General features: G+C 44.5%; 1 protein-coding gene and 2 long non-coding RNA genes across 5 annotated transcripts in view; 1 reads left to right on the top strand and 2 right to left on the bottom strand.

The window, feature by feature from the left end:
• The window catches only part of LOC132451294 (uncharacterized), a 28,297-nt gene extending 21,004 nt beyond the window's left edge, over nucleotides 1–7,293 (bottom strand). The window contains exons 1-8 of one of the 2 annotated variants that reach the window (XM_060043670.1): nucleotides 6,798–7,293; nucleotides 6,103–6,251; nucleotides 5,782–5,855; nucleotides 5,530–5,669; nucleotides 4,957–5,411; nucleotides 4,638–4,802; nucleotides 3,288–3,372; nucleotides 770–1,119 (exon numbers count right to left, since the gene is read on the bottom strand). In XM_060043670.1, the coding sequence (XP_059899653.1) occupies nucleotides 3,322–3,372; nucleotides 4,638–4,802; nucleotides 4,957–5,411; nucleotides 5,530–5,669; nucleotides 5,782–5,855; nucleotides 6,103–6,251; nucleotides 6,798–6,861 (1,098 nt within the window). In that variant the 5' untranslated portion in view covers nucleotides 6,862–7,293 and the 3' untranslated portion in view covers nucleotides 770–1,119; nucleotides 3,288–3,321. Of the gene's footprint in view, nucleotides 1–769; nucleotides 1,120–3,287; nucleotides 3,373–4,637; nucleotides 4,803–4,956; nucleotides 5,412–5,529; nucleotides 5,670–5,781; nucleotides 5,856–6,102; nucleotides 6,252–6,797 lie in introns of those variants that run through there. The other variant, XM_060043671.1, reaches the window with a different exon arrangement.
• A 6,232-nt stretch (nucleotides 7,294–13,525) lies between these two features.
• LOC132451233 (uncharacterized) lies at nucleotides 13,526–16,402 on the top strand. Its single transcript, XR_009524005.1, has 2 exons — nucleotides 13,526–14,042; nucleotides 15,358–16,402. It is a non-coding gene; the product is annotated as an uncharacterized LOC132451233 (long non-coding RNA).
• A 3,396-nt stretch (nucleotides 16,403–19,798) lies between these two features.
• Nucleotides 19,799–23,574, bottom strand: LOC132451685 (uncharacterized). 2 transcript variants are annotated; one of them, XR_009524184.1, is made up of 6 exons: nucleotides 23,472–23,574; nucleotides 22,075–22,126; nucleotides 21,687–21,770; nucleotides 21,408–21,533; nucleotides 21,122–21,207; nucleotides 19,799–20,221 (listed from the first exon to the last, which is right to left on the bottom strand). It is a non-coding gene; the product is annotated as an uncharacterized LOC132451685 (long non-coding RNA). The 2 variants fall into 2 exon arrangements; XR_009524183.1 differs by having other exon boundaries at nucleotides 21,122–21,201; nucleotides 23,472–23,570.
• Between the last annotated feature and the right edge of the window lie 1,347 nt (nucleotides 23,575–24,921).

A 24,921-nucleotide genomic window follows, 5' to 3' on the forward strand; every position in this document is an offset into this window, starting at 1 on the left:
GGGGTTATTTGTTTATCAAAACGGCGGATGCGCGGGCAGAATGAGAACATTTGTTTGACCGGTTGCCATGGTTATCTCCGTGTGGTTAATTTGCAGTTGCGGTGTTGTCAGCTTACTGTTACATTAAACTGTAATCAGAAAATGTGGTTGTATGCTATAGACCCTATAGTGTCAGTGGTGTAAAGGCTGGGACGAATTAAAAAATATAAATACACTTTATGTTGAAAGTATAGACCTTCCCGAATCCCATAGAGTGGTTGAATCAAGCTACGATGCTTGATTCAACCACTCTATTTCATCCTAGACAAAACGCTCAATTTTCAAAATGCAGGAAAAAAATAATAGCTCACAGCAACATATTCAAAAAAAGAACTATGGACTAGTTCATTGTTTGGAACTGTGAACTTAGTTCAAATTTTTGAATTATGAACGTTTAACTGAACTAGTTCATTTTAAAATTTGTTCGGTGCTGAAGTGCAGAAGACGCGCCTCCCGGCTACCCACAATGTTAAAGACTTCTTGGGGGCGTGAATTCAAAGTTTGACCAATCATAGAAGCCTGGCCTACTCGGAACGGGGGCCTTAATGTGGCGTGATACAAATCAGACCGTTTTTGAAAGACACTGAAATTGGTTTTGCAGAAATTAACAGTGATAGTAATAAGGGGTATCTCTAACATACAGGCATGTAACCCTATTATACTAGTACCCCCAAATGCAATGATTAACCCTAAAAAAGCATGATATGGATGATAAGCATGATATATTTGGAAGGTCCTAAATTGACCGCCGGGGGCGCATGACTAGAGTGTCCCACCGTAACTAGCTACACCCATTTATCGGACACTTTGATGAAGCTTATAATGGACATGGGGGTTTAGCAGAAAACACTTAACAAAATAACGAATGAATTGCTGATGAATTGCAATATGATACAATGATTACAACATATATGTTCTCTATAAATAAAGTTCTTGATGTAAATAGTGTAATAAACAGTAAAGAAAGTACTGTCATAAATATTATTCATAAAAATATAATTCAGATGATGCATTAATTGACGGTACAAAGGCCTTCTATTCTCTTGTTTCCATAGGTTTCATTAGTCATCTTTTGTGTGCCTGAAAGTACAAATAGAGCGTTAATTAGTACAAACAGTGATATAATACCAACTATTATTATATAACACTAATACTTTATTAATTATCAAGGGTTATTAATGTAGGAGCATGGAATTTCAACAAATGCTTTGGGAGAGTGTAGACATAGATTCACACAAAAGGTACACTATGTAAGGCAGCCATCTTTGTTATTAAAAATGCCTCTATTTTAATTTGATAACTTTTGTAGAAACCGTAGACTGAACTGTATTAATTATAACGTGCAACAACTCACTCATTTCTGTTAATCAACATCAGATCAACCATTGAATGGTGACATCAATCAATATGCTTGGTGACCATTTTAATTTGTTGTTTGAAAAATGTTACCTAAAGGCAGGGGCGGACTGGGGGAAAAAAGTGGCCCGGGAGTTTCTGTCAGACCGGCCCACTCAATACACGGCGCGCTGCCCACTAAGTACACGCCGCGTTGCCCACTCAATGGATCGCGCGTATCGAAGTCAGTGGCCTTCTGGGAAAAATACCCATACACTTAACATTATTTTGGATGATTACAAAGAAATTACATCATATATGTATGTTTGTTTTTTAATAACATTTGGATCCACCAATTTGCCTGGATGGACACATGGAATAAAATGATTATTGGCTATTGTAACACTCCAAGGTAGGTATAGTTTGCTAGATGAATATGCTTAACTCTTGGCTAGTATCAGATGGTTATACAAGTATAACTACAAAGCCTTAAGGAATGAATGTCAGCAGAGAAAGACCACACAATAAAGAAACTGGAATCAGAGGGTAGAATTAGCATGAACAATATATTAGAAATGAACAGAACAGAACATACGATGGGGTGTGAACATCAGTGGTATCAGTAGTGTTGCATGCTGGGTGTGTGATTGTTTGTGTGTGTAGGGGTGCCGAAGGTGCATAACAAAACAGTAAGTTACATAACGACGTTCCCGAAATTCAGCCGTGGTGCAGAGTTACAGCCACTCCGAGCCAGTCGCACATTGAGCTTCCCCCAAATGCGCTGTTTTGGTGGCTGTAGTTATAATGCAAATGAGGAGGAGCGAGGCGGGTCAAGGAGGAGGGTGGGGGTGTGGCCCTGAGCAGCTTGCAGCCACGGTACAATTCGCTCTGTTTACAGTGGATGTATCGCAATGGCGAGGCTCACACAGCCTTTAGCCGTGTTCTGTAAATATTCTAGAACACACGGGAGTCCTGGAGCTCTATATCAAAATATTATCATATAGCCTACATAGATATCTATATCATATAATATTATAACGGCCAAAAGATGTGTGAGCCGATATTATGAATCTCAAACGACCGCGTTGGGTTCTCCGACGTTCCTGGTTCTTCAACGTCCTCATCAATGTGAAGTAGACTGAACCACGACAAGGAGGAGAAAGGGATCGTTGCCGGGCAGCGCTTAGGCACCTCCGCCTCCGGCGGTGGTCCCTCAGCGGGTCTCAAGCTGGAGACATTCGCCGCTAACAATCCCTTTCTCCTCATGGGTTGAGCGCATGCGTAGAACTGGGTGCCGCGTTGCGTGTATGTATGCAAATCCAAATTCTCTACCTCAATCCGCACAGCTGAGAACACTTCGGCTGTGTAAGAACCAATTTAGAGGTGTTTATTAATAAGGTGGAGATCTTTTCTTACTTTGGACTTCCGAAGTCTGTAAAACACATATTAGAAGACACTTAAAAAAAAATCGAAAAATAGTCACCATGAGTGTGAAGACCGATTGCGAGTAGCAGTATAAAAGTCAGTCAGTGCGATTCTGATTAGATAGGTATAGCTCTTGGAGAAAATTACGCTTGTGCCGCTGTGATAACCATTGTAGGGCTGATGGGCGTGGGCCGGTACATAATAGTATTTTCGGCCATCGGCCCACCGGGGATGTCCCCGGTATTCCCGATGGCCAGTCCGCCCCTGCCTAAAGGAGAACCATCCCCTTCTGCTACTTTATATTAAACAGAGCACTGCTGCATGCTGGGAAAACTCAAAAAGCTAAGGACATGCAGTAAATTTGGACCGGTGCTAATCTTTTTGTGAAGTCGGACTGACGGTGAGCAATGGAGGGAATAAAAACTTTAAAATCAATTCAGTAAAATAATAAACATACACGAACGGAACAAAGTGTTAAATTGCTTTACCTGATGCCGCAAAACATACTAATTTGCCTTCATGTCAAGGATTCAAAGCATAGAAGCCTGTCCGATTCTTTTTGGGAGTGTCACCCTGTTGAAAGACAATTCGGAGATGATCACATAAAGCCAGTTCAAAGATATCTATAGGTTATGTATAACATTGGTGTTCACTGGGCTCTGTAATGTATGAAGTGCACAGAGAAACTCTAAACTCTATTGCAGAAGTGTAGTTTAGTGAACACAGGTGTAGATCATAAGGTTAAGTTAAGTTAAATCAAGAAAAAAGTTAAGATATTTGAACGATTTCAGTCATCTCTTTGTGAAAAGTGAATCTTAAAACAAAATAACTATAGACAAATGAATTGCTAAAAGAACTATTCGTTGCCGAAGTTGGAATTGTGTATTGTAGCCTAAGTTCACGAAAATGAATAGGCTCGTTTTCTCTTTTTCCCCCTGGGAGCTGGTTTAAAAAAAAAGTGTGTTTTCGGACACCGAAAACGCGGGATCCGTCTGGACCAGGGGTGTCAAACTCATTTTAGCTCAGGGGCCACATGGAGGAAAATCTATTCCCAAGTGGGCCGGACCGGTAAAAATATGGCATAATTATGTAAAATTAAACATGCTGTGAGCACACCAAACACAGGTTTCCCATTTACTTCCATGAATAAAAAGGACGATGACCATTTTTCTTGTAAAACTCTGCACTGTGTCCACTTTTCCCCTTTTTGACAGAGACATTTTGGGGCAATGAGAGTGCCAAAGCGCATAATGTTGGAAGTATAAGGCAGAACGACAAGGTAGCTCCGGGCTAGCTGCACTACCTGTTTATACTTGCTCCCTGCTCAGCCCCGGTATAAAGTTTGCTTGCTTAACATAATTGCTATTGCGACTTCTAGTGGACACATTAAGAACAGCAGTTTCTTTCATTGAAAAATAGCAGATCATTTTACGTTACATTCAAAAGCGACTTCCAGTTACACAAAATTGTCCAGTAGTTCAATGTACAACAAATTAATCAGTGCCAGTCAATGCAATTCATGTAATGCTAGGAAGGATTTTTATAAAAAAGATTATAATTTTCCTTCAATTTTTTTTTTTTTTTTTTTTTTTACAATACTGTACTTCACAAAATCATCTCGCGGGCCGGATTAAACCCGTTTGCGGGCCTGATCCGGCCCGTGGGCCGTACGTTTGACACCCCTGGTCTGGACGGTCGGCCCGAACGCACAACACTTCAGCTTTTTCATAACAAAAAATAATATCTGTGTGGATGGGGCCTAACTCTAGGTCACTTAAGCGAGATGCAACTAGTCATTATAATGACAATCTAGGAATACCAACACAAATCTTACTTACAACAACCATCTCTGTCTGCATTGGACTTGAGGGCGCTGTTATCGGTGCTGATGGATAGTATACAGGCACCGTTTCCTGAGGAGGCATCTTGTTTTCATCATAGTATGGGTCAGGGTTCTTCCCCATGGGGTCCTCTGATGGGCGCTTACGGCAAAAGCGAATACACTGAAAATAGGTCAAAGAAATTTAAACAAAGGCTTATGCATTTCTTCCTGGAGTGTTCAATTTGGCTTTCTCACCTAAGGTTTGATTACAAGCCATAACCAGGACGAAAATACATATCAAAACTAAAAAATACATACTTCTATGCATTACTAACCAAAAGGATGAAAAGGATGATGAGAAGCAACAGGATGGCTGCAGCTAACACCAGGAGTGCAATGCCCCATCCGGGCACCCAGTCTCTATCGTCACGGTTTCCTCCACCACTGGAAGGGCCAGATGTTCCTCCGCTACGGGTCGGATCAGAGGTCACTGTAGGGTCAGGGGCATTTGTAGGGTCGGGGGTTTTGGAAGGGTCAGGGGTCATGATAAGGCCAGTGGTCTTTGTAGGCTCAGGAATTGAAGTTGGCTCAGGGGTGGGAGGAGGCTGAGGAGTTGAAGGAGTTGAAGTTGGCTCAGGAGTTGAAGGAGTTGTAGTTGGCTCAGGATTTGAAGATGGCTTAGGAGTTGAAGTTGGCTTAGGAGAGGTAATTGTCTTAGGAGTTGTAGTTGGCTCAGGAGTTGTAGTAGTTTTCTTGCACACATCTTCATCCAATATGACTGGCTTTGAATCTTGAGAAAAAAAAGAAAGAACAGAGAAGGTAATTGAACACTGAACACGGATACAACTGTAGTGATTTGAAAAATATATGGATGTTGACGAACAAATATGTGAAAATAAAGGTTGTACCGCTTGTGTATTCCTCGTTCACATTGAGGCTTGTCTGCGGTAGGGCTTCTGCTAAATATATTGTAAACAATGCACGGACAATACTCGGGTCGATGGAAGTTGTGTTGAAGATGATAGACGCGTTAGCAATCAGTCCATGGCTGTGAAGTATAAAAATAATAAATACAACTAATAGTAAATACCAACATAAAACCAAAGCAAAACACAAATCTAGCATACCCAGACAATAACATAAATTTAAGAGTACAATACCTGTAGTTTATGCATTCAACACCTTCGTAGAAGAGTTTAGTTGGGCATGCTTCACATTTGTAAATGCCATCAAGCTGTAATGCGCACCAATAGTTGCGCACCAACAAAAATGTGACAAATGAAGGTATGTATGCTAATTCAAACTGTTCAAATAAATGTCACACTGTGGTCTGAGTTTCAAAAGCTGTGTAGAACAATAGCTAATGCATTTTTTCTGGAATTGACTCTAAATATCTACCTAGTATCTTTAACAAAATGGATTTGTTTATTTTTTGTCCTGATATCTAGGAACTGTGGTGTTGTTGTTGTTAGAGGCTTTACCAGCGTCTCCACTTCTGCATCCAACATCTTGGAGTACTCTGATTCCCTATTCTGAAGGGAGGCATTGAAGCCCACATTGGTGATCTCGATTGCCAAAGCCACAGACGTAGTGATTAATGTGGCAGGGTCTACTGAATCTGCAGATGAACCTGAGGGGTTTGATTGTGAGATGTTATCATATCATAGAATGAAGTTACATTTCCACATGAGTTAGGTTTCTGTTGGGTTTTACAAAACAATGCATTCCATGGAAGCACTTTTTACAAGAACGAAAGACCCTGTGTCATTGTGGGACGAACCCAGGTGTCGCTCCTATCACTATTTATTGATCTCATCCTTTTATAAACCAGGACACGGTTAGTAGACCTATCTAGTTTGGCCAAGATAGACCTATCTTCACTACTGCCCCGTGCCCTGGTACATCAACGGAACAGAGCCATACAGTGTTATGAGCAGCACCTGTGTTTGTCCTTCGAAGACAAAACTATGGCCTGATGAGAGAATACTGCTTGCCTCTGTAAAACTGATCTATTGTTTGAGGTTATAGTCTGAAGATACTGAACATGAACAGAAGAAAACCATTGTCAACCCAACATAGAGTCAATGTTCTCCCATTGCTAGGATGTAATATAATTGGATCACCATCAATTGTTCTGTACCAACTTCATTGTAAAATATTTTAAACAAATTCTCACCTGGAGTTGAAGAAATGGTAAGGCATAGCAGGACCCCCAACACCCATCTCGATAGTTGACCCATCTTCTAAAAAGCCGGTCAAATATTGCCAGTTAAAAATAAATCCGGTCAGACTGCTTGATATGCGATCGAGTGTTTTCATTCAAAGATTTTATCCTCTAGTTTTGTCAATGGGCTTGGCGAAGAGGGTGGGCCTTGAAACTAGTGACAGTGATTCTATATCGTTTTTCTTAGGTATGTTTGCGTTATCTTTAATCAAATTATTGACTGTGGGCTGGATTTGGTTAACATTATTGCCATGATACTTGATTCCCATTGTGTTTTATCTAATCTAGACCTTAAAAAAAAAGTCAAACAATGAATATGCTTACACTGCAGCCACCTTTTGTCCCGCTGTTGAATTTGCAGATATTGCAAAGCCTTTTCGACACATTACCATACATATATCATGTTGACCTAATCTCATTACAATTAAGTTGTTCAAAGACAACCATGTGAAACAATTTCAAGCCATGTCAATATTAAAAATGGAGCCATGTTCCATCCCTGACCATGTTGATGTACAAATTTGTGCTCTTTTTATGTTCTCTAACAGACCATTAAAACAGTCTACAGGGCTTTGGTTGGAGTTATCTGAAAAAATAAAATAATTAAGACAAATATTGTTGCACAACTTCAAAAAATCTTTGCACAGTTTGTTGTGGTGTTAATGACAAAACATGAGTACAAGTTATACTTCAGCTGATGCTCTTCACCAGGGCTATGCGACGACATTGGGACTCAAGAAACGTACCAGGGCATTGTGACCCACCCAGCTGACCAACAGCACCACGAGATGATAAGGTCTATTCTTGACCTCTTGTGAGACCTTATCCTACTTCTACTACAGGGACAAACAGATTACTTTTAACCCGTTGCTAAGAATGTATTTTTATGTACTTTTATAAGTTGAATCAATCAGGTAGTAAAAGTTATGCAATAGCAATATCTATGGATGCAAGTCATGATATAAGTCATCATATCTACGGGTGATTTTTTATTTTCGCCATGCTGTAAGGTTTACGTAGCTCGGTAAGGAGTTCTAAATTCATAGAATAGTCAGGCATTAGAAGGACCATTTGCTCCAGCAATGTTTGAAAGGCTACTTCAAGACAAAGAGGTTGTGCTGAGACTAAGTGTGGTAACTGATAACAACTTCCAAGGCTGAATAACAACTTTGTATAAGGGAGGGTTCCAGTTGCAAAGCAGGAATCGCTTTTGATAAGGAACCAGCTGCATCTGAGGCATCTGCATGGAGAGTGGGGAAGAGCAGCATGCGGAGACGGATCCAAGGAGGTACCAAAGGAGGAGTAACCAATAGTATATGTTGTTCGTGATCATGTGTGGAGACTCAACCTTACGTGCAGGACCGTCAGGCAGCTAACTCCCACGGACGGAGAGACTGTCGGGTCTGAATAAATTCTCTTAAACTTAGTTCAGAGTGTGCAGTGTCTGATTCAAGCCTCAGGGGTGCCCAGACTTTTTTGGCTTGGCTTACTTTCAAAATGAATATATAAATAAGCTAAATAGATTTGTTTGCGTTACAGATTTCCGAGAACTAAATTACCTGAAAGTCCAAAATCTGGAAGAATGTGATGTTCAAATGTAAACTCATAACACACTAATCCACGTTGTGAATGTCCAATAAGAATGCCCCACTTCTTTGTTAAAGGATACAAATGTAACAGTGTTGCGAACAGTCCTGCAAACAATAGGAAAGACATGCAGAAGGATACATAAGATAAAGCCAATCCAGAACTTGCTCTTGGCTGCTAATGAAATTGGCAAGAAAGCCTGGCATTTGATACACCTTTTAACTTGGAATAGAAGCTAAACATTCTAAAACCTGAGGAGATTAATAAAGGATACTAATTTCAGATTAAGTCAGAGCCCTGACTTAAAAATCTGCAGACAATAATTAACCGACATTTATATTTAATGGAGGAATTCTAATTGTCCCCTGTAATTACATAGATTTCAAGGGTACAATTGTTTGCTCAACGAGAAGTAGGGGAGAGCTGGGTCGATTGAAACACGAGGCGATTGAAACACAGCGATTCCCTCAAACCACCAAAGTCTTTGACATCAAATTTCATCACTACGTTCAGCACGCAAGACTGACCAACCATGGGAAATCTTGTGTAATGAGGTCATACCGTTCAAATGTTATCCCTGCGAACCAGTTTTGGAGTGCGGCAAGTAGAATCTTCTGTGCGGTCGTTTTTTTGTAATAAACAGTTGTCTTTTTTGTTTCATGGCATAATAATTTGACAACACAACAGATGAATTAGTACTTAAACCTGTCCTTAAGTGTGCAATGTCCGAGTTTTGAAGTTAAGAGGCAAAAAAGGTTTAAGTGCAAGTAGTCGCTGTCGGGACGATTGAAACACTTGTTTCAAACGTCCCGCACGTAACCAGTTTGCTTAAAATAAATAAAAGGATGTTCAACTATGTATCCCTAAACAAGGCTTATGACAGGGAAATAAGTTAATTAAATGAAAATGTAGTCGTCCAACTGGTATAAAAGAAGAAAGGTGAGTTTTGATCTAAATGTGCATCTTGACAATTACCCACAGGACAAAAATATTTTTTTTACCTATTTATATTATGAGAAATTATGTGAAATTTTAGCAATGAGAACACTAGTATGTTGTCCGGTATGTTGCATAAAAACAAGAGTAAGGTCAATAGTTTCTGTTTAAAATATGCTGTTTCATTTGTCCCGCATATTGATTGATTGATTGATTGTCTTTATTTCTAACATGTAAGCAATAAAAAAAACATGAGTATTAATCAATTAATGATTATCAATTGATTATTAATAGATGAAATAAAAAATAAAAGAGACACCAAAAAAAAACACAAAAGAAGTAAAATTAAAAAAAAACTTTCTACATGCTCGAAATGTTAAGGTAGGTGGTGGTGCGAGCAGGCAAGTAGGACCCAAACGCAGACGGTATTGAACGGAAACGGCACTTTATTCAAACCTAAAGGCTAAGGCACAGGAAACTCGGAACTCAGGAGACTACAGGGAACTCGGGAGACCACAGGGAACAAGGAACACGGAACACGCAAGACTAACCACCAACACTAACCACAGCAAACCACGATAAACCACAATGACAGCACAAGGAACAAAGGAAAGACGAGGGCTTAAATAACAAACACAACGAGGAACAGCTGAGACACATTAGGGGAGGGAACAGTAATCAACACAGGAGGGAAACACAGGGAGACACCCACACCCTGACAGTACCCCCCCGTTAAGGGTCGACTCCCAGGCGACCCACGACAAGCAAAAAACAAAGAAAGTCAAACCCAAAACGGGTGGGTGGAGGGGCGCCAGGAGGGGGGAATCAAAAAAAAAAAAAATGGACTGGGGCAGAGCCGAGGGACGTCAGGCGGGCGGCCAGAAAACTGCCCCAGGGCATGGCAGGGAGCCTCAGGCGGACGGCCTGAGGGGCAAGCAGAGGCAGAGTGACGGCGGAACCCTTCAGGAGGCCGGCGGCAAGGACGATGAGGGCTCAGTCGCTCAGGAGACCTGCAGTGGCACAGAACCCCCTCAGAAGGCCGGCAGCGGTGAAGGCGGAACCCTTCAGGAGGCCGGCGAAGGCGAGGTAGAGGGCGGGTCCCCTCCAGAGGAAGGCCAGGTAGAGGGCGGGTCCCCTCAGGAGGCAGGCCAGGTAGAGGGCGGGTCCCCTCAGGAGGCAGGCCAGGTAGAGGGCGGGTCCCCTCAGGAGGCAGGCCAGGTAGAGGGCGGGTCCCCTCAGGAGGAGGGCCAGGCAGAGGGCGGGTCCCCTCAGGAGGAGGGCCAGGCAGAGGGCGGGTCCCCTCTGGTGGCAGGCCAGGTAGGGGGCGGGTCCCCTCTGGTGGCAGGCCAGGTAGGGGGCGGGTCCCCTCTGGTGGACAGGGTAGAGGGCGGGTCCCCTCTGGTGGAAGGCCAGGCAGAGGGCGGGTCCCCTCTGGTGGAAGGCCAGGCAGAGGGCGGGTCCCCTCTGGTGGAAGGCCAGGTAGAGGGCGGGTCCCCTCCGGTGGCAGGCCAGGTAGGGGGCGGGTCCCCTCTGGTGGCAGGCCAGGTAGGGGGCGGGTCCCCTCTGGTGGAAGGCCAGGTAGAGGGCGGGTCCCCTCTGGTGGAAGGCCAGGTAGAGGGCGGGTCCCCTCTGGTGGAAGGCCAGGCAGAGGGCGGGTCCCCTCTGGTGGAAGGCCAGGCAGAGGGCGGGTCCCCTCTGGTGGCAGGCCAGGTAGGGGGCGGGTCCCCTCCGGTGGAAGGCCTTGAAGGGGAACCCTCCTCGGGAAGGAGTGGAGGAGGGCCCCCACAGGCAGGAGCGGGGAGCGTGCCTCCCCTGGACAGTCTGGAGGGCGGACCCCCTCCGGCAGGAGCAGAGGCCGGTCCCCCTCTGGAAGGAGCAGGGGGCGGGCCCCCTCAGGCAGGAGCGGAGGGCGGACCACCTCAAGCAGGCGAAGAGGCCGGTCCCCCTCTGGAAGGCTAGGAGTGGGCTCAGGAACCGGACAGGGCTCGGGGACCGGAGTCAAAGCGGGAGCTGGAGTGCCAGGAGGAACCGGGTGGTACCCCAAACTCTCCCAGCGAGCTATCGCCTTCATAAAAAATGAATCCTGCAGCTCACGGCTAACCGGGTGGCACCCCAAACTCTTCCAGCGATCTATTGCCTTCAAAATAAATAAATCCTGCCGCTCACGGCTAACCTGATCGTCCGCTGGGTCCATTCGTGGTGCTGTCATTCTGTTAGGGTGGGTGGTGGTGCGAGCAGGCAAGTAGGACCCAAACGCAGGCGGTATTGAACGGAAACGGCACTTTATTCAAACCTAAAGGCTAAGGCACAGGAAACTCGGAACTCAGGAGACTACAGGGAACTCGGGAGACCACAGGGAACAAGGAACACGGAACACGCAAGACTAACCACCAACACTAACCACAGCAAACCACGATAAACCACAACTAACAACCACAATGACAGCACAAGGAACAAAGGAAAGACGAGGGCTTAAATAACAAACACAACGAGGAACAGCTGAGACACATTAGGGGAGGGAACAGTAATCAACACAGGAGGGAAACACAGGGAGACACCCACACCCTGACACGAAAGGGGGTAGGAGGAAGTAAAAAAACGTATCTAGTCCTACCCCTTAATAGATCAATTTAGCTTGGATAGATGTCACCAACATGTCAGTATAATACAAGCTATAATAATGCATACAAATATGAATACAGAATAATTGTGTGCATATATATATATCTACGCATATATATCTACGTATATTTATAAATAGTCAATATAATCACATATTGTAAACAATTATATATATATATATACTATAAACAATTCATATTACATTATAAATACCTATACATGTATATTATAAGTTACTATATATATAGATATTACAAATCTAAACACAAATACCATGTATATTACAAAACTACAGTCTACATATGTCAATGTTACAGAGGCTTTTTTCTAAATTTCTGTACTTTGTGAAGATGATGTCTTTATATTTGTTTTTGAACTGTCTTATGCTTTGGCTTTTCTGTACTTCCACACTTAACTTATTCCACAATTTAACTCCGTAGATGCTGATACAAAAGCTATTTTTCGTTGTGCGTGTGTGGTGGACCTTGAAGTTCAGCTGTCCCCTTAACTTATAACGTCCCTCCCTTTCAGAAAACATTGCCTGTATGTTTTTTGGTAGCATATCATTTCTGGCTTTGAAGATTGTTTGGGCAGTTTTGAATTCAACCAGATCAGGAAATTTGAGAGTTTTGGACTTTATGAATAGTTGATTAGTCTCATCTCATTTTCTGAGATGAGAAAATCGTAAACAACAACAATCGCCGGTGGGGAGAAGCCATTTTTCCATTGACTGGAAGCCTGCTTTATTTATTGTAGGTTACAAAAAATAAAGAAAATGGCGGCATTGTTGTTGTTATCGATTTTGTATCAGTTCTCACCACACAACGACGTCTCATCTTTGCTGCTTAAATGTCGGTATCTAATGGTATGGAGTTATTGAAACTTACTACGTGTAAAAAAGACTAGAAATTGAATGTTTATTTTTAAGCCTCGAAAGTTGCACTGGGTGCCTTTAAACAAAACTTTTCGGTTTTGTTTCTCGGTTACTTTCCGGGTAAGTGCAACCTACCAGAGTGCCTCGTGTCCATGGTGCATAGTCCTGGGCATTCCCACACACACACAGTCTCCTGTGGCCTCAACAATGAGCTCTTCGAAGTTTGTTTGTGTGGTGACTCTGCTCTTAGGACTGCTTCACCTCCAACCCGGTAAGACCTCAGGGGGAATCAAACATAATGTTTTATGTGGGGTGTGGGGTTTAGGGGGGGGGGGAGGAGTTGAATGGTATTTGGGATTTTTTTTTTGTTTTTTTCCTAATTTATTGTTAGTTCATATATACTGTATATACACTTTATATACACAATGTAATATATTATATTTGTTCTCCGTTTTCTCCTGCGGTACATTGCTACGCCACTATTTAGTTTTTTACCAGTTTTCTTTATACACAACTGGTTGCTGAGGTCATTGATAAGAACGCCTCTTTGGCGTTCTTATTGGAACCGGGGTTAGTGGAGTGGAGTGGTTCACCTCAGGCTGGGCTTACCGCCCAGTCAGCCTGGGTCACCAGTAACAGTTTATTTCCCTCTGTTTGTTCAGCGTCCTTCGGGCAGAGCGGGATTCATAATGTCCACATAGCCATTAGTTTAGACTTAAGTTTATTGGTTCAAGTGTGGATTAAGAACTGAATGGACGTTTTAAAATGTTTATGGTTATAAATGTTTATTGCTGGGATCAAAATGAGAACACTTATATTAACACTTTAATATCCTAAAATAAGAAAAAAACAAAACATCCCTACATTAACCATAGGTATCCACATATACTCAGGATTATTTCGCCTTATAGACAACTATCTCCACTTTTACGTCTCCCTGGACCGGGACCTGACCCAGAGTCCCGGGCCGAGGTTCAGGGAACGCTACGGAGCCGGGGGCGTTCAGCTGGACAAAGTGGGCGAGGACACGTACAAGCTGAACATAGCCAAAGTAAAACTGTTGGACCAGGGAGTGGTCTACTGCCAGGCTGTGGAGTGGATCGAGGGCCCCGACGGACACAGGAACCCAATCTCCTCGAAGCTCTCAGAGAAAACCCCTGTGAAGGTCAAAGCTAAAGGTGAGTCACCTCATATCATTTACCGACGTTGACTTAACGTCACTGCATGGACACCAAGGATTGTCGCAGCATTTCTGAGAATTGACGCAAAATACAATGGGTTGACCATGATAGTAAGTGATAGTAAGCCTTCTTGAACGGGAGGATTGGTGGCTTGGTGGCAATTACTTCTTGTAAACATCAAAAAATATTGTTGAATTTAGAAAGTCATCACCCAGGTGTTATTAAAGCTTGTGTAAAAGTTAACTTAGTTATTAAACTCTGAATTCTTCTCTAAGGATTCCGCTGTACCTCTATCGCTTAGAAGTTTGCATCTCGGAGGTAACGGAAACACATTCGCTGCAGATCTACCCTGCCGGAAAACACATTTTGGTTTGGCAGGATGGGGTCAACATTGCAAATCAGTCTGTTCTCAAAGCTCCACTTCAAGGTCGTTACCGACCGGGTTTCTTGGTGGCTGTGAGTTCATAATGTCGACTTTGTGCGGTTCTTCACAACGCTGACATCTGTAACTACAGACCGGTATCTCTTCTTTCATTCCTTTCTAATACACTGCAACGTGCCATCTCGAACCAACTGCCAAATCACTCACAAAACAATCCTCGCCACTTTTGCTGAACTTGACTCACTGACTGCGCTATCTTGGTTCACTTCGTACCTGACCAATCGAACCATAAGGTCACATGGAAGGGCTCCTTGTCCAAACCCTGCACCCTTGACCCTTGTGTCCCTCATGGCTCAGTACTGGGACCCCTTTTGTTCTCCCTCTATACCAGATCCTTGGGCTCTGTAATGAGATCACACAGTTTATCCCATGACTGCTACGCTGACGACACTCAACTGTTCCTCTTTCCCGTCCTCTGACAGCACCCTGATTTCGACCCGCATCTTAGAATGTCTGGGTTAGCATATCCAGAGAGCTGCAGCGCACCTCGTGTTCAACCACATGACATCCGCAAGATTTAAGACTCGCTTGTTCAAATTTCAGCTGGACTCTGCGTCGCCTCCCCCCTTACCCCCCACTACCCCTCTTCCTCCCTTGCTCTCCTCAAAAATAACCTTGTAAGCATTTATTGTTTGTTGTTACATCCTGGCACTTAAAAGTAGTACTTAGCATTGTGTAGAATCTTATCCTAGCTATCTGTGTCGCATACGGGGAATGAGTTAACCTAGCGATTGTTAGAGCTCAGCACTTGTTTCCATGAACATCCTTACTGCACCGTCAGCGATATATTGTGTTTCTCTTTCTTCTGAGTACCTTTTGGATAAAAGCGTCCAGCTAAATGCCCTAAATGTAAATGTTCTTTCTTAACAGGCAACGAGAGGGCATCCTCAGGCTCTGGACCTTCTCCAGGGGTCCGTCCAGGCATCCTCACATATCTGATCGCGTTGGTCCTACTGGCGTTGGTCTGGTGATGACGATACAGGGCCAAGGAGATGGACACCCCCCTGAAGTCCCAGCCCACCCTGGAGGACTGAAGGAGAGGAGGAGAGGAAGGGAAGCAGTAGGGGAGGAGAAGGAGAGCAGGGGGTAAAGGAGAGAGGAGAGGAGAGTGTAGAGCAGGGAGTAAAAGTGAGTTAGTTAGTTAGTTGTCCCCTTAGGGAAATTATTTTTCAGTTTCCTTCATTAATTTCTCATCATCATTTCTCGTCATAGGCACATTAAGAACATACATAAGACATTTATAGAGTTGACATTGATGACGGACATACATTGGGGTTCGGTACAGGGGGATACATACATTGTTAAATACATTATCTATGGGGCTTTGCTTTGTTCAGGAATGGGATGGCGGATGGGGGGGGTCAGGCTGAAACAGGCTTTGTTGCATCTTCTCTCCGTTCTAGATGGAGATGAGGGAGTAAAGGAGAGAGGAGACGGAGAGGAGGGAGTGAAGAAGAGAGGAGACGGAGAGGAGGGAGTAAAGGAGAGAGGAGAGGGAGAGGAGGGAGTAAAGGAGAGAGGAGACAGAGATGAGGGAGTAAAGGAGAGAGGAGAGGAGAGCAGGGAATATTGGAGAGATGGGAAAAAATAGGTTGTGTAGCATCTTATCCTAGCTTTGTTTTTTGTATGCGGGAATGGGTAAACCTAGCAATTGTTAGTTATTGGCACATGGCTCTATGAACATCCTTACTGTACCGACAGCGATACATTGTTTCTCTTTCTTCTGACAAATGCACTGATTGTAAGCCGCTTTTGATAAAAGTGTTTGAGCTCGCTGCCTTGAATGTAAATGTAAGGGGGGCTATAATTTCCCTCAACAATGTCAAATGCATCTACTATTAGTTGAATTGTTCAACTCGTAAAGACCATAACTTTTACATTCATGGCAATAAATAAAACAAGTTTGTTGAAAATGTATCACTCCAGACCCCTTTTGTTTAAAAATATGTATTTTTAGCCAGGGCAACAATTAAATGTTGGCGGCATTTCTTTATTTATTTAACCTTTATATTTCCAGATAAAACATTAAGAACAGTTTCTTATTTACAATATTGATCTGGTCCAAGAGGCCCCTCCAGGAAAAAGGTACAAATAACAAAAACACAAGCATGACTCATTTAGACAAATATAAAACGGATATACAAATGTACAGAAAGAAAATAGAAAACACCAATGCACTATAAATAATAATTAAGATGTGTCAATGTTATATTGTGTGTGAAGGGTGTATGCAAGTGAGAAACGGTGGAATCAACAGGAGCAGGGGGGGTCTACTAAGACATAGTTAAGTTTCTGCTTGAAGGCAGACTGTGATATGAAAGCTGTAAGTTTGAGTGTGTCTTGAATCTAATGCCACCTAACACCTCCCCCTCCTAGTGATCCTTCCTTCCGGAGTTTCGGCCGAAGGTAGTCCTGGTGAGTGGGTTGATGAGTTTGATAAGCTCAGATGATCTTGTGCTTCTAGAGAGATGGAGAAGGGAGGAAAGGTAAGACGGGGTCTTGCCCAGGAGTGTCTTATAGATAAACTGAAGCCAATGTCGGAGTCTACGGGTTTGGAGGGAGGGCCAGTCCACCAGTTTGAAAAGTTCACAGTGGTGTGTAAAGGGAGCATTGGTGGCAAAGCGGATAGCTGAATGGTGAAGAACATCCAGTTTGTGTAGCGCTGTTTTTGAAGCCATTTTATAGATTGTATCAGCAGTCAACGATGGGCAGGATGGTCATTTTTACAAGTGTAAGTTTAGCAGAGCGTGTGAAGGATGCTTTGTTACGGAAAAGAAAGGCCAATCTGGCTTTCACTTTAATCTGAATATTATTAATATGGGTGGAGAATGAAAGGGAAGAGTCCAGCCAAAGCCCTAGATATTTATAGGACTTGACAAATTCCAGTTCGGAGTTGTCAGCGCAAACGATCTTGGGGGGGCTGGAGGTGTTGTTTTTTCGATTGAAAAGTATGCATTTTGTCTTTTTAGAGTTGAGCCGTAGGTGGAGGTTGTGGAAAGAGTGCTCAATAGAATTGAGACTGTCTTGAAGAGTGGAGTTATGGTTCTGTTCTGGGAAGCCCCTGCCCGCTGAAGAGGCGACCCCCCCCCCCCATGGATAACAGATGTAAAGCAACTTTATATTTGTGTCAAGTCAATTGTTGCTTTGGTTCCATCTGCCCGATTTAGCCAAGAGTTCATCTGGCTCCAAAGTGAAAGTCAACCTCATTTATAAGCCCAGCAATCTGCGGATTGGTCCCAAATATATCAGGACGCTCAACGTAATCATCAGCCCTTTAAGGGAGAGCTCATTTCAGGCAGCGTATTGGAGAGAGAATTCAACACCCCCTCACCCAGCTGTGATCTTAGCCTTAGTGTGTGCTCTTGTCTCAGACACAGATATGCAACGTGTTGATGCTAGGAACAGGTCTAAATAATGATATTACAAACATACACATACAATAAACCCTCTGTGTTTGTAAGGAGTACATGGCTGTCTGCTCACTGCTGGGGTAGGCCTGGTGCTCTCCCCAGGGACAGTGCGCTACTGGTCTGAGAGGCTGAAGACTCCATCACACAAACGCTGTTGAAATGGTGCAATACGCAGTAAGAGTTCTCTCGCTACCGGGGGATCCCTCAGCTGTCAACGCTCCCCATTGTTTGGCCATTTTTAAGCGGTGTGCTCTGAAACAGTCGTACTTTGTGGATCATTACAAACTCATGAATCTACATACCCACTGATAAACGTTGAATGTTGTTTTGGCTGATAGCTGAACCGTTTTCTTCCACGACTCCCGCTGGGATTACTAAAGTGTGTTATTTAATATCCACTTGTGAATCGTTTTAGTATATCAACAGCCAGAAAAACGATTGTTTGCGCCCTCTTGGGTTTTAAACATTCAACCTACTCAATCACTGATCAGAGGTATATTTACGAGACGTCTTAACTTTATTATTCGCACTGAACTTCAGTTCAGAGGCATAGGTGTGCATAAATGCCATCCCTGCATCAGGATATGTAGGCCGGCAGACGTAGAGTGATCTTCTACGTCTGCCAGAGATCCTCCAGGGAAGACTGCGTTCAACAAGACAGGAGACAAATACAACAGATCCTCCATTTATGACTAAATGCATCTCTTTTCTTAGCAAGGAGGATCCCTTATTAAGTAACTCCTTGCATTTGCCGTGGTTCCTCTCCGAGGGAATCAACCGTACATCCTAAAGTGTTATAAACAATTATTCAGTGACTTCAATAAACCATCTGAACCGTGTACCAACAGATATCAACAAGCAGCCAGTATGAATAACTGATCTGCTTGACATGTGAGACTAATGCAGTGGGACTGTACACGCCTCTGATAGGCTGAGACATGGCATGAACACGGCACGCAGGGTCCAGCGACCTCATTTGAAGATTGCCAACAGAAGGGAGATGCTGGGACCTGGTCAGGGAGCCGGGGTTGCAGGCCTGGATCCGGACTGCTCAGATGGCGGGGCAATTCGATTTGTGGTGGGCAAATATAGTCGAGTGCTACATGCAGCGCTCACCCATTGTTATTCGTAGGCTTTGTTTTTTTAATATTCTCCACAAATGTTGGGACCTATCTCCTACAATTGTTCACCCTCCATTCGACTTTAAAATGGTCTTATTACCTTGGAATCGCACGTACAAGTTTTTTTTTTTATATTCCTTATTTTCATATTATATTTTTAAAATACATTTTATGATGGAAGTGAAGGTGGGGGGGTCTTAGGGTGGGGGGGGGGGTAATGTGAGGGTAGAGGGGGGGGTCAAGGTGAGGTTAGAGGGGGTGGGTCAAGGTGAGGGTAGAGGGGCGGTCAAGGTGAGGGTAGAGGGGGGGGGTCAAGGTGAGGGTAGAGGGTCAAGGTGAGGGTAGAGGGGGGGGTCAAGGGGAGGGTAGAGGGGGGGGGTCAAGGTGAGGGTAGAGGGGGGGGTCAAGGTGAGGGTAGAGGGGGGGGTCAAGGTGAGGGTAGAGGGGGGGGTCAAGGTGAGGGTAGAGGGGGGGGGTCAAGGTGAGGGTAGAGGGGGGGGGTCAAGGTGAGGGTAGAGGGGGGGGGTCAAGGTGAGGGTAGAGGGTCAAGGTGAGGGTAGAGGGGGGGTCAAGGTGAGGGTAGAGGTCAAGGTGAGGGTAGAGGGGGGGGTCAAGGTGAGGGTAGAGGGGGGGGGGTCAAGGTGAGGGTAGAGGGGGGGTTCAAGGTGAGGGTAGAGGTCGAGGGTAGGGTAGATGTGTATAGGTTAACTCATTATGGTCAGTATTAAACATCACATAATGCACAACATGCAGAAAAAGCCACACAACCAGGTAGAATTTGTTATATACGATTTTATATAAACACCACGAGTATACATTTTATATAATCGTTTGCACATTGAAACATTTTGGGAAGCGATTTGTCCGATGTCCGAACCCATTTTGATCACAAAGCGTATATCGTGAATCCAGCGCAGCCATCTGTCCCTAACTCTGTCCCTAACACTGAACCCCGACGCCTTGAAGGACAAGGAACCCTCCCACCGTGGGGAGGAAGGAACCCTCGATGGAACACGCTAGGTGCATCCAAACGTGCAACAGATGGTGAGAAGGTCACGTTGCGTGAGTGTGGAGGAGATGAATCCACAGGCCAAAGTCCTGTTGTGTGAGTGTGGAGTAGATGAATCCACAGGCCAAGGTCACGTTGTGTGAGTGTGAAGGAGATGAATCCACAGGCCAGCGATGAGTGGCGGTTGTTGATCACTGAAATGTGGACAGAGGAAAACAGCATATTGTTCAGTTGACTGTCTAGGTAGTAGGGCTGTCACTTTTTCCAAAAATGAAATTCGAACGAATTTCGAATGTCCATAATTAATTTGAATACATTTGAATACATTCGACCCCCCCCCCCCCATAGAACTACAAAAAAAAAACGACTGTTGTCGTGTTTCTTTTTATTTCTTGTGGAAATCACGTATACCTACTGAATTCATAACAGCACAGGATAAAAACACATCTTTGATAACACACATTTGTAAACACAACAAGAGGAAGCTCCGACACACAAGTGCGGCTGTCTTTTACGCATTAACAATAACTGCTCGGAGCGCGATATGCGGAGCGCATGTCGTCCATGGCACACACAGCCTATATAAACGAACAATCTGTGAGGCCGACCTCCAACACGGCATGCTGCTCTTTTGTACTTGTAAAGAAAATTACAAGTAGTCTCGCAGCTCTCCGTTACCGCTGCAGCTGCAGCCGCTACAGGCTGCCCATCGCGCCCAGCGCAGCAGCGGACTTTTCTCCCTGTCGTGTGCGATCAGTGTCGGTCTCCGTTTCAATGAGCTCGTGTGAGAGGCTTTCAGTCACGAGATGTTTCTGTGCAGGGGAAAGGTGGACTAACCGGGAGAAGCGGGGATCCAGGAGGGCCGCTTTATTGAGGAAAAGCCACTCGCCGCTCTCTTCTTTATAGCGCATTTTTACAGTTCGAATGGAGAATTACACTTCGAATTCGAACTTTTCACCCCACCTTCGAACGAATATTCGAACTTCGAATAAAAAGTGACAGCCCTACTAGGTAGTGTCACGTTATCAAAAGGTTATTACACCTGTAGTCAATGAACACGATGTCCATGTCATCTTCAGCAGTGGGCTACTGACCTAAAGGCCTCCAGCTGGTCAGAGATACAGGTTTGATGCAGCTCAGGTCTGTCTGTCCCAGACTGGACACAGCATTTCAACTGCACCTTACAAAGACGGATGATATGAATACAAAAGGATACAATGATTCAGTTATTTAGCAGACCGGAGCCAAAGAGACTTGGTGAATTCAGAAGTGCGCCATGCCATGTAGTCTGAGAACTCAGGGGTGGAACCCTGCACCATTTGATGGAGAGCCCAACACCCCATCCTACCCCGTTTAGAGTTCCATCAGCAACAGACTCACCTTCCAGATGCATGGCTCCTTCAGCTCTCTCCTCAGTGGATATCCCCTTGGAGTCGGGTGTCACTCGCCCCACCCTGACGTCCTTCACCAGGCAGGTCCTCCATCACCTCCCTATGCCCCGCCTTCCTGTTTGGGGACAAACGGGGCCGTTTGGCCTCAATGTCTGGGCACAATCAAAGTGGTAGTTTGATGGTCTGACATCAGTGGTAGTTTGCTATAATGTCTGGTAGTAAACCGTTGTTTCCCAGTACAAGTCATGTTTAGTTCATGCAAACATACCAGTACTACTTGTTGGCAGGCAGACTCATGGTTCTCCAGGTGCACGGCTCCTCCATCAGCTCTCCTCAGGCAAGGACTCCTGGTCTGTGTAAACAGTGGTGGTAGTTGAGCAATTGGGGGGGGGGGGGGGGTATTCTTGTGACACCCAGTTTAAACCAAAGCCCTGGCTGGAGTGTTAATGAGGGCATTGAATATGATTTGTTTTATTCTTTCCAACTTGCATAGAAACTAAAGCAAATGCAAAGCAGCTATAGTTTGTAATCTTTTAAGTCAGAACACTGAAATATTCTAGTTGATGAAAATGCTGTTCAGTTCCATAAATAATTGAATCACTTAGTTCTGATCGTCACATGACTGAACACAATGATGACCCACAGCTGTCCTTTACCTTCCAGAGACCTCTGCAGTCGCATCGTAGCGATCGTAGATCCGAGCGGATCCTGGTGGGTCAGCGATACAATCAGGATATGAAAAAATAAAAACATTCTCACACCTCAGCAGACAGTTTTTCTTCATTTTAAAAGGGGACATTATACCACCAGTTGTGAGTGTGACTAGCCTTACAAGCCGTTTCCAAAATCTGACACATATTACATCACTACTGGGCGTGTACACATAGATCTCAGTGTTTCCCCCAGTAAATGTCTCAGTCAAGGTGGTAAGCAGTCGGTGGTGTTGTTGGCGCGGTATTTTGCTCAAAGATGCCAGTACGCATGAATGAAATAAACTACTGTTTATTTCCATATAAATAAACAACGGTAGGTACAAATGTTGTGCAAACATGCAGATTTTTTGGCCCTCGGTGTGAGGGAGGGGTCCGTTAAGTCGATGGATGCGATGTTTAATCATTTAGTCCAAACTACAGTAGGCTACGGGCAAACCTGAAGTCACCGTCGTGACATTTCACGTCCGTCCGTCCGTCCGTCCGTCCGTCCGTCCGTCCGTCCGTCCGTCCGTCCGTCCGTCCGTCCGTCTCTGTCTCTGTGTGTGTGTGTGAAAGGGAGGAACTTATTTGAAATCGGCCGTGCGTGCCTGTTTGTTGTTTTTGATTTAACAATATATAGGTTTAGAGAAATCTGGCTTTCAGAACTCAGTGCCTACCCACTCACTGACCTCACCGCACGTCACTGGCGGTAGATTGACAGGTGACTGATAGACTATGCAACAATATATTCAACCACCAGATGTCCCCATCTCAATTACACTCCAAAAACTTTATTGGCACGACTAATGTTGTAAACAGTATTACCTGAGTATTACGAATGCCATTTTTTTTTTTTTTTTTTTTTTTTTTTCAATACATTGGTAGTCAAGGCGGGGCCCTAGTCTTGTTAAGGCGGCCGCCTTAACAAGATAGTGCTGGGGGAAACCCTGGATCTATGCTGGATAGATGAGCAACGTTTACTTCGGTCCACTGGGTAGGCTGGTAGAATGATCTGTACAGCACAGATCTAGGTGGACACGCCCACTAGTGATGTCATATGGGGCAGATTTTCAAAACCGCTTGTTAGGCTAATCACACTCACACCTGGTGGTATAATACGTCCCCTTTACAGAATAACAACTTTCAGAACTCATGTGAATAATCAGACGCTGCAGCCTCACATGGAGCAAAATTGTGAGTGAATAAATCCTGTTCACTCACAGCTCCATTAACCCAGCGACTTTTTTCTCTAAATCATTCTGATCAAAACGATGGCTGAAGAGACCGATGTAGGGCTGGTGGAGTGGCTAGTCTAGCAGCCTACTCCTTCACATTGAGGTGGCAGTGTAAGGTATAATCACCTCAGGGTCGGCTGTCCTTGCCCCCCCACCGAGGGACGTCCTTCACCAGCAGGTCCTCAGCACGGCTCCATCACCACCCCTCACAGAGTCTTGGTCTGGAGCAAAAAGCAGGGAATTTGCCTCATGTCCACCATGTTCAGTTCATGCAAACCAGTGCAAACCAGTACCACCTGTTGGCAGGTAGATTCATGGTTGCCCTCCAGATGCAGTTCCTCCATCAGCCAAGGTTATCGGGTCTGTAACAAACAGGGGTGGTAGTTGAGCAGTGGGTGGGATTATTCTTTGGACGCCTCTTTTAAACCATTCTGAACCAAAGTACTGGCTTTTGGTGTAAAATGTAGAGGAATAGAAGACACTGCAAGTTAAAAAAAATAAATAAGAACCATGCACACACTTGAAAATGTGTTATGCAGGAGAATGGTAGAACATTCTGTGAATTCAACAGAACACATTTGAAATTTGACTGTTAACATTATTCAAACAGTCTTCTGCCTCAGCTGAAACTCAATATTTAAAACAAACGATAAAACTTGTAGAATTCTTGTACCAGTAGCGTAGACTCTAGCCTTCACATTGAGGGGTTAGAGTCTCAATAAAACTTCACAGATGGCTCCATTAAGCCAAGGACGGTTTTCTCTAAATCTGCCATATTAGATGACGGCTGAAGTAACCGATTTTAGAACAGAAACTGTTCAGTAGCAGTGAGTGATAATCAATTTAGAGACTGGCTGCATTCACCCGACATCATTCTTAAGGCAGGGCCTCCGTCCACCATGGCTCCGTCGGCTCTCGTCCACCATGGCTCCGTCGGCTCTCGTCCACCATGGCTCCGTCGGCTCTCCTCAATCAGTCCTCCTCCTCCACCAACGCGTCCTGACCTAACATCAAACGGCAGTAGTTGGGTCCAAAATCAGCCATATTAGATGACGGCTGAAGTAACCGATTTTAGAACAGAAACCGTTCAGTAGCAGTGAGTGATAATCAAACTAGAGACTGGCTGCATTCACCCCGACATCATTCTTAAGGCAGGACCTCCACCACGGCTCCTCCATCGGCTCTCGTCCACCATGGCGCCGTCGGCTCTTGTCCACCATGGCGCCGTCGGCTCTCGTCCACCATGGCTCTGTCGGCTCTCGTCCACCATGGCTCCGTCGGCTCTCCTCCATCAGTCCTCCTCCTCCACCAACGCGTCCTGACCTAACATCAAACGGCAGTAGTTGGGTCCAAAATCTGGTAACGAAGCCGGGGAGGTCAAACCTGCACACCCTTGCATTTGTAAAGGGGAAAAAATATCTAACTTCCTCAAGTTTACTCGTTGAGAAATGTATAAACTACTACTGTCAGAATTAAAATCTGAGAAAGATAATAAAAAATAGTCGACCTCTGCAATTAGTTTCAGAGAGGCTTGGTGATGGTTACCCTGGTCCACCCTGCTGCCCAGGTAGTGGGG

Source organism: Gadus macrocephalus, chromosome 22 (assembly GCF_031168955.1).
Source record: "Gadus macrocephalus chromosome 22, ASM3116895v1".
NCBI lineage: Eukaryota > Metazoa > Chordata > Actinopteri > Gadiformes > Gadidae > Gadus > Gadus macrocephalus.